Source organism: Mytilus galloprovincialis, chromosome 4 (assembly GCF_965363235.1).
Source record: "Mytilus galloprovincialis chromosome 4, xbMytGall1.hap1.1, whole genome shotgun sequence".
NCBI lineage: Eukaryota > Metazoa > Mollusca > Bivalvia > Mytilida > Mytilidae > Mytilus > Mytilus galloprovincialis.
In genome coordinates, this window is record NC_134841.1 from 38,620,771 (window position 1) to 38,633,919 (window position 13,149).

Below are 13,149 nucleotides of genomic sequence, written 5' to 3' on the forward strand. Positions count from 1 at the left end.
AATTTATTAAATAAAAGGGTTTAAAAATTTCAATAAACTTTCTAAATCATGTAAAATTATAATACGAGTATTAAAATGGTCGGATTAAAAGAGTATGTGTTTATACTTTCTACGAAATATCACATGACACGAAGATGGCAGACATCCAGAGTCCTGAAATTTTAAAATGTTACATTCACAGATTTGGCATTTCCTTATCCTTCAAAGATATCACAAGCTTAAAGATTTGTCAGAGTCAAAGATATATCTCGATAGAGAAAGAAAACTCTCTGCTAGAAATCATCAAACTTGACACAAAACAAAATAATGTGAAACCAGTTGAAATAGAAAGCGTAAAACAGTATGGATATTTTGATAGTTTGAGCATTAAGTTTTGGCTAAGAAGATACTGTTTCAAATAGCGGAGATTCTAATTGTTGATTTTTTTAAGATAAATTAGGAAGATAGCATGTAAAACATTTCTGGTGCCTGTAAACACAGATAAGATCAGATAAAGTGTGAAACAAAAGACATGAAAAGAGATAAAATGTGCTAACATGCTCATGCAGAGTTGCCTTGTTAACATGCTCTGCATCAAGTGGTTTGATAATTGTTTCTGAATCATTGTTAAGGACTGATATGTTAAAATTGATGTATAAACCCCAATTTTGTCAACTTTTCCTAAAATATGAAATTAAGGCAACAACCATTTTCTTATCTGGGGGGGGGGGGGGGGGGGGGGACCTGGGATTTTTTTGAAAAAATTATTTTGATGGCCTAGCTGACCGAAAAAAAAAAAAATATTTTGCACTGTAGATGAAAAAAAAATTATGCTGTCACCTGCTTGAAAAAAAATTTTGCACTGCTGAATTTGAGAATGGTGAAACTAACAAATTACAGTTGAGACAGTGAAACAGCAGATTATAAACGTCTGTCCAGTCTACTGTACAGATTAAGCTAAGATTTCTATTTACACCTTATCACTTTTTGTATGTTCCTGTTATAGTGTTTGATCCAGAAATATTTAAAAGCATACCAAATCTCCTGCATATATGTTACTACATTAAGACCATACTCAAAACTGCAACTATTATAAACATGAAATGGTCATTTTATAACAGGAATAGATATGGTATCATTAGCAGTCTTTTAAAGTAGCCCTGATTGTGTATGACACAGACTTGTATACCGGTAGTATTTTCCGTTTGTATCATTCTTTATACCTCTTTTCAATCGAATGTCAATTATCATAGTTGGAAACAGTGGATGTTTATAACTTGGAGCTACTCACTTTTTGCCATTACATATGGCAATGGTGGCTACTTGAATTCCAATATTAAAATTCAAGGACTGTGGTACCTATATGACGGACTCAGAGAATATCATATTAATGTAGGGAGTGGGCTAAAAAAACAACAATATAGACAACAGCCAATGCCAGAATATAGACAGAGCCATGCACTTTACATTTTGCATCAATTAGAAAATTAAAATGAATTTTATGTTAATTTTATGTTTTGGTGAAGAAAAAAAATGTATTTCTGTTTCACATTATAGGAAAACAAATTTTGCTTTCCTTCTCACAAGAAAAAAAAAATTTTATCGGAGGAAGGTTTCGAAAAAAAAAATTATGAACACAATAAAAATGCCAGGCCCCCCCCCCCCCCCCCAGATAAGAAAATGGTTTTTGCCTAAATATGACCAAATGAGAAGTTTCACTTGACTGGTGCCAGATGTGCTTACTTTTCCAGCATACCTCAGTTCACCTCTGGTTTTGATTCATGGGTTCACATCAAGTTCTTATTGCTCAGCCTTTACTGTTTAGTTTCCATTTTCCTGTTGTGTGGTTTCATGCATGGTGGCATGCATGCTTGTCTCAACTGCTGAAAGTTGGTATTTCAATACCAGACCATGTACAATGTAATCATGTAGTTAAACAATTAATTGAAAGCTGCTGTCCCCATATTAAGCACTACTTAGGACATGTAGGAATAAGAGCAACAACTGTATGTTGTCCCTTCAGTTTGGAAATGTGCTTCATGCTTGTGAAACTACTCATTATCATCCAACTCATTATTTCTAACTAGTAAAAATACAGGGTTCATATTCAAAACCCTTTAACATGTTTTCATCACTATATGCATTTAATATTTTCCACTAGATGTTAACACTTGTTCATGATAAGCATCATCAAAATTGTTCTTTTGTTCTGTTTTAAAATAACAATTTTATTTTATTTCTGTATATATATATATATATATATATATATATTATATATATATACATGTAACTTCCCATTCTAAAATTTGAATTTAGCTATAAAATTAAACTTGAGGACTTTAACTAAACACAAAAGGATAAATTATTAAAGTTGGGTATAACATTTATTATTGGCACAATTAGCAAATACATGTATCATGTGTATTGTGACTACAAATGTATGTCATGTCTGTGATAACAAGCTATATATCTCTTTGAATAGTCTTTTTACCAATTTCTGTAACTGACCATGTAACATGTGTAATAAAATATTATTTTTTAGTTGGGAGGGACATGAATTCTTATCGACAAAGGAGAGCTAGCTAAAGAGCAAATTTATCTGTGTAATGTGTTTAACCTTTAAGTTTTTAAAATCTTTTAATTACATTTAATTTGTTGTGAAGCTTAATACTTTAAATTTTAATACCAGTAGTTATTTGTCACTAAATATTAGTTACAATGCATGTATATATATATATATATATATATATATATATCACTTCCAACTTATCGTTTGTGTGAGCAGAAGCCATTTTTGTCTGGTGTTTAAGCAGTCTATGATTAACATATGGAAGACATTTGTTTAAAAAGTGTTTAATAGCAGAATTAAATTGGTGATTGGCAAATGGACTATTCTCTCACCATTTTTTAATTGTCAATTTGAAAAAAGGCACTTCTCCCTATCACATGTATGAATCATATAAATTAAAGTAAGGGCACTGTGATTTATAAGATTTATAATTATACAACTATGACATTTAAAAAAAAAATAAGGATCATCAATCTTTTATACATTGTACATGTAGATTTTTTTTTTATTAATCATGTTAATATGATAATATTTCAAAGATAACTAACATAAATACTTTTTTTCAGAATTGTATGGTGTACAGACCATTCCAATACAGTAGAAGGAAGTTTTGTTTGTCTGAAACAAGATGGTAGTTTGTTATGTTACAATAAGCATACAAAGATTGTCCTTCAACAGAATATTAATGAAGTTATTGTGCAAGGTATATATGGGTGAATTATCACTCAGATGAGTAAATTATAGATTCTCAACATGCATGGAAAACCGTAAGAAATTTACCTGATTGTAAAGGGAAGGACCTTTTTTGGATTGACTTGGATAGATAAATAGATGTAACTAATTAGGAATATATTTGTTTCGTTAATGATTATATATATATATATGTAATTACTATTTTGTAATGTATTTTGTATTTTGATAAGTTAAAGGATAAATTTTCAACCATAAATAAAATTATTTATGTTTTTTTTTTATTAAAAAGATGAAATTGTAGCTATATATATATGTTTTATTTTAATTTTATTGGAAATTAAATTAACAGAATTGATAAAAACATAAACTAATTTAGTCAATATGTGTATTAAAAAGAAAAGAAGATAATTTGATTCCAAATTCTGCTAATTATGAAATGTAAATAGGGAGAAAATGAATCTTTCAAATAGCTTAAATGAATGTTAGAATAGAACCGGAGATTCATTTTATTATAACATGGAAAGTGCACTTAATTTGTTTATTTTTCAGAAGACAAAATTGATTTTGAAGACTTTAAATTAACCACTTACTATGGAAACCACCTAATTGTGAAAATAAAAGATGAATTGGTTGTTATGGAGATACAACAAGCAGGATATAAAATTATGACATCCATTGTTATACCTAATAATCCAGTAGCACACAATGTTTACGATATTCTGACAGACTTTGTAGCAGTGTTTGATAGTGAAACAACAATTATTAGTATCCTTATGTAGTTAGAAATCAGATATGATTAAAAGATACAAATTTAATGAAGTAAAGTAATAGGGTGACTGACAGCCTTTTTAAAATACATTCCTTCAAAATTGTTTTCCAGATACAAAACCCCACAAAACATTGAAATCAGCATAACTTCATTGCATTGCAAGTAGTAGAAAATAGACTTATCAATGTTAACACATCATAAACTAGTGGTGACCTCATGATATTTTTTTATATCAATCAAACAGAAATTTATGTAGCAAGATATCAATGCATATGAGATCAACTTTTAAGAAAAGTCTATGCATGGTTTTAGAGATTTCATGTTTTTAAGACAAATTTAAGAATGTTTTTTATTGATTTTGTATGCTTTCCATACAATATTTCTCCTATTCAGTAATATTTAAAAAAAAAAGAAGATATATGCACTATAGTTTTAATTTTAAGTTCAAGTATAAATCTGTGACATGACCAATTTAAAATATTGTTACTTGATTTTTGGATAACTATTTTGAAAAAAATGATTCTTTTTCTACCACAACATTGCAAGTTTTAGGAGCAGTGACATATTGTGCCATTGCATTTTAAATGTCCTTTATTTTTTCTGATTATATGTTGTTAACCATGTGTTAACATGTACATGAAATAGCCAAATAAAAAAACCTGATGGTACATGTAAGGTTGAGAATCGAAATGGGGAATTTGTCAAAGAGACATTTACAACCTGACCATAGAGCAGAAAACAGCAGATAATGCATTGTTATTGGATGTACATTTATATTGTAAAAACGTGATTAAAATTTTTGTTCAAGGACGATTTTCAGATAAAACATCCTTAACTTCTACAGCAGTATACAATATAACAAATGGAGATATTGTAGCTACAGTTAACCTTTCAAGGACAAATATTGAAACCGACAGAATGTTATCATGGGGATTTACTCCAGATCTTAAATATTTGATTGTCATGGAAAATACATTCACAATCACATCTATAAACATTGAGAGCTACACACAACAATTTCCATCATGTGTTACCAAAACGAAATTACAAGATATTCAGTTTTCAAATAACGAAGTTCTGAATACTATTCATGTTGGGGATTCCACTTGGAGGAGAAAACTTTTAACCATACATGATCAGAACTCCAAACTTCCAACTAAGCCATGGTATTTTGAAAACAAATCCAACAGTTCAAATGTCAAACCTCAGACATCTAGGTGGAGAGCGTCTGGTTTTTGGAAGAAAAGTAGAACAAAGTCGCAAAGTTCCATTTCTAAGCTAGAAGGCGATAAGAAAATACATCTTCCTGCTACGTTACAAGGAATGAATATCGTTGATTTTGTGGTTGGAAAGTTTTCAGTCTCGCTACATTTACAATCACCAAAAGAAAATGTAATATGTGTATGTGATATTCAAAAACAGACCTATAACATACAAAGGTAAAACTAACTATTAAACAATAAGATCAACTTATGGGAAACTCAAAAGTTTTAGGCACATGTACAGTATAGTAGGAAATTTATACAATTATTAAAATACCTTGCTTCATACTTTTTATAAAGAAATGTATCATTTCTTAAAATGTGTTGCTTTTCATTTTTATTCAAAATTAGAAATTCAAGCATCTTTGAAAATTGCATATCACAGCTGTGTAAATTCAAATACCTTGACCCAGGCTCATCACTGACATCATAATTTTTTAACAGATCTTTATAATACTTTAGTGCTCAGAAACATATTTAATCCTGCTACATTCTTTAAGTGTCTATCCCAAGTCAGGAGGTTGTTATTCTGGTGTCATCATTGGTTGCTGTTGGTCATATTTGTTTTACATTTATTAATGCTGTTAAATTAAGATTATTAAGATTTTTTTGGAAATTAGAAAAATGACTTTTTATAAATGTTTATATCTTTTTTTCTTATTTTGTAGACTTCCTGTTAAATGTTTTGTGATGTTGTCAGCACAGTCACAATTTCCACATCTAGTAGCTATGGAAACTCATCTGACTTGTATTGTTCCATGTATAGAACAAGAAGAATTTGTTAGCTTGGTAATGTTTGTTTGATTATATTGTTTTTGTAGTAGGGCTTAGTGGGAAATTTAAGGGTGACAACAATGAAAACCCTTCTTTTATGAATGCCTGTTCTATCATCAATTTAACAATTATACTGATTCTTATTAGAAAGGGTGACATATTTGTACATACCTTATCTTTTTGTAAATCATACAAGTATGTGTTTTATGGGAAAAAAAGGTACCAGTATATACTTTGTGGATTCTTTTGATTGTATTTAAGATTTACCAGTCTTTATTTCACTGTCATCTATATTCTATAAACATGATGTTAGGTTAGTTCTTTAGAAACACCTTTTTGGGATACGATTGCTTTCAAGCAATCTGTAGACTTATACCGGTGGCTCAGAGCAATTCCCTCACGTCAATCGTTTTATTCTAAACATTAAGGATCATCTCAGATTCTTATGATTGCCTTGCTTTAAAAGGTAAAAACAGTCAAAGGGATTGAACTTAAACAACTTTCCTATAATATTCTTTTCATAATCTTCATGTTTGATAATTCCCATGACTTATATGCTTGTTTTTAACAACACGGAAAATCAGAATTAAGCAGTATTTATAATTATTTATTTTATAAATTTAGAAACACGTCAGAGGGAATTCCCAGTTTTGATAAAATGCGAGTTCTCTGAACTCCGATAAATCTATTTCTGTCATATATTAAAGAACTGAAGTGGAGTTTTTCATAATGTTACCGTTATGAAACTGATATTTGAGATTGTACTTCCATAAAGAAATAGAGAACCATCTAGGTCGTTTAATAAACATTAAATATACGTCCTTGCTCCAGTGTTTGTTTTGGAAATTATGCGCATGCGTATAGATTTCTTGACTTCAAAGGGTTTTAGATTGAATGGTTGCTCTGGATTCCCCACTCAATAAATTAATTTATAACTCATGGGATCTTTTCTATGTATTTCTGCTATTGAGGGTTATTGTTGTTGCATATCTTTAAATCATATGCATCATTTAAATTAAAATAAATGTATTCATCATCATAGAACACCGCTTCAGGCGAAATGGAGTCTTTCAAATTACCGTTTCGAGTTGTCTCCCTTCCGGCAGTTTATTCCGTGAATGCTGAATCAAACAACACGTCGAGTATTACTATTAGCTCGTTATGTCAATAAACGTCGTATTATATTAAAAACGATCGCAAATTAAACCGATAAATGTGTACGGAAAGGAGTCATGATCACTGACTCAAAGGAAATTAAATATTTAAAGAGTTAGGATTGGGGTTCCTCCTAGAATTAATGTAGCCTCGTAGGAAAATAGGTGATTATGATACGATACGAAGTGGAATACTTTCTCTCACTCTTAGTCTCAGTGACAGCTGTGGAAAGTAAACTTGGAATTGATAGTACAAAAAAGTACAAAAATAAAACACAATAGGCCTAATTACATTGTTGTTACACTTTTATCCGGGATTGGCTATTTTGTAACTATTTTACATGTGCAGTTGAATTATTTTTGAAAATAATATTATCCAGCTACATGTATACAGGTGTCAATGAAACAACGGCAATCGTATCCCTCAGAGCAATCTGCTCTTTGATTATTAAGGTAAACAGAAATATTTGTATTTTTTTTTTTTTACTTACAATGACAAGCCGAGTGAGTTCTAAGAACCTTTATAAACTTTCTGTGAGGTGCCTCACTGTGACTTTGGAGATGTAGAAGAGCAATAAAAGCACATGTCCTTTTGTGTGTATTTTGCAATTGCTGTGCAGGTATTGATTTTGTGTTCAAAATCGATACCGCATGACCTTTGTTTTTCTATTAATATAGATGATGACCTATGGTGGAGCCTCTGTAGCTGATGTCTTATGTCATATCAATAAATGGGGGAGATGTTGACCTTTGTTTTTCTATTAATAGATGATGACCTATGCTGGAGCCTCTGTAGCTGATGTCTTGTGTCATATCAATAAATGGGGGAGATGTTGACCTTTGTTTTTCTATTAATAGATGATGACCTATGCTGGAGCCTCTGTAGCAGATGTCTTGTGTCATATCAATAAATGGGGGAGATGTTGACCTTTGTTTTTCTATTAATAGATGATGACCTATGTTGGAGCCTCTGTAGCTGATGTCTTGTGTCATATCAATAAATGGGGGAGATGTTGACCTTTGTTTTTCTATTAATAGATGATGACCTATGCTGGAGCCTCTGTAGCAGATGTCTTGTGTCATATCAATAAATGGGGGAGATGTTGACCTTTGTTTTTCTATTAATAGATGATGACCTATGCTGGAGCCTCTGTAGCTGATGTCTTGTGTCATATCAATAAATGGGGGAGATGTTGACCTTTGTTTTTCTATTAATAGATGATGACCTATGCTGGAGCCTCTGTAGCTGATGTCTTGTGTCATATCAATAAATGGGGGAGATGTTCCTTACCTTTACACACCTTAGAGATAGGTGTTAAACACAGACAACTAGATACTGTGGTCTTCTTTCTTAAAAGTAAAGAAAATTGTAAGTAAATCTCTTGATATTTTGAATTTTTTTTTTCTTAAAAGCAAAATAAAATGTAGTAAAAAAAAATCTTAAGGATCATTCAAACAATATCATGTCAGCACATTGCAGATAGTAAAAATACGAAATAGAAAGTATTGTTGCACAAGGAACAATGCAATATGTTTACAAGACTTGCAAGAAAAATGTAATAAGCTACAATACTCTATTACTTTGTTTAAATGAGAATAGGTTTTCTAGAAACCGTACCTCTTAAATCTTTCTTCGATGAAAATATGTCATCCTTAATGGGTAGTCAACCATTAACTATGACTTTACACAGCCACCAAAAGTTTTGTCAGGTATAAATTATATACTGTAAATTCAGAAATTATTGCAAGACTTTTTTTTAATGTGACTGTGAGTATTACAAAAAAAAGAATAAAAATAAATCTTTAATTAAATAGATTTTCCTGAAATCACAATATCTAATCTACCATTTTGTCAACTCGTTAAAAATTGTAATAATACATGCATGCAATAATTTCTTAATTTACAGTAGTTTGAAAATTAAGACATGCTTACTTAGCATTGCAGATAAGAGTTTTTAAATTCCTGCGTCTGAAATGCTTTTAATCACAAAGGTACAAACCAAAACATTTGAAAGCTCATTTATTTATTATTGATAACAGATGGTTTTTTTTTCTCTTTCAGTGTTTTCCTCTACAAAATCGTATATGACATCACCAGCTTCCCCACCTGTGGCCTCACCATCCTGGTCATTTAGCTCTAATCACTATGACAACATCATACAGTTACAGCCAGCATTAGAATTGTTGATACAATCTATATCAGATAACCTTACAGATTCTCAGTCACAGGTACAGGAAACACACTGATACACTCATAAAGAGTCAAGGAACGTATATACAGATATTTATAAACTTGATTTTCTCATTAGTGTATTGTTTTAAAGAGATAAGATATATTGATTGTCATTGTGTAACACTAATGAGTAGTATGTGTTAAAAAGATGAAAATAACATATATTTTTGTTTTAAACTAAGAGCTACATTGATTGACACAAAGCTTGAATGTGAAGATATTGTTATCTTAAAAGCGAATCTATGAACATGACACATTCTCAATTTTTGGGGATCATATTTTTTTTTTTTTAGGTAAATGTGAAATAGTCAGTTATCCATTAACAATTGTTTATCATGATAGTTATCTATAAACTATATAAAGTCTTGAAACTGATATCATGATACAAAACATCTGACCACAGCTGTAAATTCACAAATTTTTGCCTGCAATTATTATTGCATTTTTATTAAACAATGGACAAAAATGCCAGATTAACTAGTGCAATTTCATGAAATGCAGCATTCAAATAATGATATACAAATAAAATGTGAGTTTGCAGTAATAAAAATATCACAAAATTCAGAATTAACAGTATTATAACCATTTAATTTTGTCTTTTATTCATTGTAGGATTTTGTCAAAAGACTGTCCGATATAACACTTGAGTTTCTCTATGGCTTACTGAGTGATGCTTTAGATGTGCAGGAATCTGTCAAATATAAAATGAATAATGAATCAGAAGTAGAAGACATGAAGAAATCAATAGATGTAATACTAGAAGATATAGCAGACATCAGACAATGTCTTAGAAAGATAGAAAGAGAAAGAAAGCTAAAAGATGGAATAGAGGAAGTGAAAAGAGTACCTGATACCGATCATAAGGCTCTAGGAAACAAAACTGATGATGTAAGACATACAGAAAAGTAGTAGAAATAAATAGAATTTAATAATATAAGAAATAACAATAATTGAAGAAGTGTATTTGAAATGAAAGTAAAAAAGGGGGAAACATAGGAGGTTCTGGATGGGGATACAGAAGAGAGAATAATGGGCAAACATAAATTTAAAAAAAAGAGAGACTGATGGGGTGCTAAAATGTGAAGAATAGCAAATAGTCGGCCAAACAAACTAAGAAAGAAACATTACCAAAAAATGCAAGTACATGTATACAGAGATGAAGACTCCTCCCCAATCCAGACCCTTACAATGAGCTTAGACTCCTCCCCAATCCAGACCCTCACAATGAGCTTAGACTCCTCCCTAATCCAGACCCTCACAATGAGCTTAGACTCCTCCCCAATCCAGACGCTCACAATGAGCTTAGACTCCTCCCCAATCCAGACCCTCACAATGTGCTTAGACTCCTCCCCAATCCAGACCCTCACAATGAGCTTAGACTCCTTCCCAATCCAGACCCTCACAATGAGCTTAGACTCCTCCCCAATCCAGACCCTCAAAATGTCTCAGCTTCCATTTGAAAACATAACATTTTGGTAATTACAAAAACATGTAGATGGATTAATTGTGAGAAGAAATAAAAAACAGTGAAATATCAATAATAAAAGTAATTTTAAATGCACTAGAAGTTTCATTATTTATTTAAAAAAACATTGATTTTAAGAATTAATCAGTGTTCATGTTTATAATATTTCTATATCTTAATGGAAGATTAAAATAATATGTACTATGCATTAATCAATAATTTTCAACCTTTACAATGACTGGTTTTACTTTGTAACAGGAAATTATACAAGATGCAGTGTTATCCAACACTATTCCAACAGTGCAAGCCAGTCTACTAGAAAAGGGAGATAACTCTAGGGCTGATATAAATCATATAACAAACTGTAGTATTGTGAAAGCTGTAAAATATCTATGGGAGAAACAATCTAAACCTGCTATAGCTATTTTGTCTAACTTGGTAATTATATTCAAAGAAGTGGTTTTTAACAGTCAGTGCACATTTAAAAAATATAATATTTTGAATCTGATACAAGTTTAGATTATTCATTTCAAAGATGTGCAGAAAAATATTTTTGATCTTGTTCAACTTTGATGCAAAAAAATGTTTTGAGTAGAAATTTGGCTTAATGAATTATATATGCCAATCAAATTTTTAGGACATTTAATTAATAATCCAAGTTCAAGATTTTTACCTGAAAAATAGTAACTTTGACCAGGTATGAAATCAGAAATATACAATCAATAGCTTAAATATAAATTTAACAAAATATACTTCAGATTTATTGCTTTCATTTTAGGGTTTAAATGTGAATAGTAAGTTATGGGAAGTGGCTGCCATTTGTGAAGACAGGACAATACGTGACTTTATTATTGAAGAGCTTACTGGTAGAAAATGTTTGACAGAGGAACAAATGGAGATAGTTGAATATGTAAATGAATTAGAAAAGAAATATCCAACATCTTCATTCAGTTCTGCTGTTAAAGATGCTAGAAAACAAGAGGTCCCATTAGACAGGTAATACTTTATGTATAAATCTAAGCACCAAATATTTGGTTTTGAAAGCTAAAAAAAGTTATATCAGGAGGAGTCAAAATTGAATTTGAAAAGAGGTACAAGAATTGTATTTTCAATGACATGTACATTTTATTCGTTAGGTTAAAGAATATATATTTGTCCTGTGTATTTTCTATTACATTTACTTCTTTTTAATAGGTTAGAGAATATATTTTTGTCCTTTGGTGATTCTCCCGAGTATGATTTATCATCAGAATGTGGTGATTTATCTGCTATGGTCTCAGAAGACCATCAAAATATAGGAAAATACAGCCATGTTTTGTTGGACTGGGTTCAAAGATGGGATCCAGATACGAAGGATCTGGTTATCATGGTAGAAGGTACTAGGAATTGTTTTATCTACTTAAATCAGATTTGTGTTACATTTATTTAATGTCAAAGAATAATTACAATGATCTTTTCTGTATAAACTAAAATAACTGGTTTAATTTGTAAGCTATGAAATATGGAACTTTTCACCAAGTGTTACTTTTTAAAGCTGTAAGTAGAATGTCACTGTTTAAAAATGTAAAATATGACCATTTTAACAAGGAGTTGCATTATAATTTGTTAGAATTTAAAAAAAATATATATAAAAATGAAGTGTTTATAAAATGTTAAAATTAATATTTTTAGATTCTTAAAAAATGAAATCTGCTTTTTTCAGATCCAAAAGAATTAAAACTTGTACATTTGCGATATCTTTTACGGTATAACAAATTGGAAAAGCTGTTGTTATGGATACAAAAGGCTGTTGAAAAAGACTTTCCCATAATGCATCAGTTACTTGAACATTTGGCTGAGTGCACATCATATATCAAACTAGTCATCACTGAAGCATGTGCAAGGTATGGTGCTGTACCATAAAAATGATTATAGATTTAGAATTTGTAAAAATACCCACATCCCTGTTTTTTCTTTACTTGAACATCTAAGAAAATTTAAATTTTCAAAAGTGCATTGGTGATTTATTTCTTAATGTACACACATTTTGTTATTTCATAATTTGCTATTGTATTATGGGCAGATCTGAACTAAGACAGTATTTGCTCTATTACAAACTATTTGCATTTTGTATAATCTGATCAACCTTGGTAGTGCCAGATTTCATTTCATTTTAATTCAATTTATATTAATTGAAAAATTTGTCAATTTTAACTGAATATTTAAGAAAAATAAATGATAGGACAATGTTTTGCCCAAACAGAACACCATT

At 30.4% G+C, this 13,149-nt stretch overlaps 1 protein-coding gene across 3 annotated transcripts in view; it reads left to right on the forward strand.

The window, feature by feature from the left end:
- Positions 1-128: 128 nt before the first annotated feature.
- LOC143072093 (spatacsin-like) overlaps positions 129-13,149 on the forward strand; it is a 57,815-nt gene continuing 44,794 nt past the window's right edge. For 2 of the 3 annotated variants that reach the window (XM_076246878.1, XM_076246879.1), the window contains exons 1-12: positions 129-340; positions 3,115-3,251; positions 3,791-4,006; positions 4,855-5,449; positions 5,941-6,061; positions 8,419-8,569; positions 9,263-9,429; positions 10,046-10,321; positions 11,157-11,336; positions 11,677-11,894; positions 12,093-12,274; positions 12,601-12,781. In XM_076246878.1, the coding sequence (XP_076102993.1) occupies positions 135-340; positions 3,115-3,251; positions 3,791-4,006; positions 4,855-5,449; positions 5,941-6,061; positions 8,419-8,569; positions 9,263-9,429; positions 10,046-10,321; positions 11,157-11,336; positions 11,677-11,894; positions 12,093-12,274; positions 12,601-12,781 (2,630 nt within the window). In that variant the 5' untranslated portion in view covers positions 129-134. The remainder of the gene's footprint in view (positions 341-3,114; positions 3,252-3,790; positions 4,007-4,854; positions 5,450-5,940; positions 6,062-8,418; positions 8,570-9,262; positions 9,430-10,045; positions 10,322-11,156; positions 11,337-11,676; positions 11,895-12,092; positions 12,275-12,600; positions 12,782-13,149) is intronic. The other variant, XM_076246880.1, reaches the window with a different exon arrangement.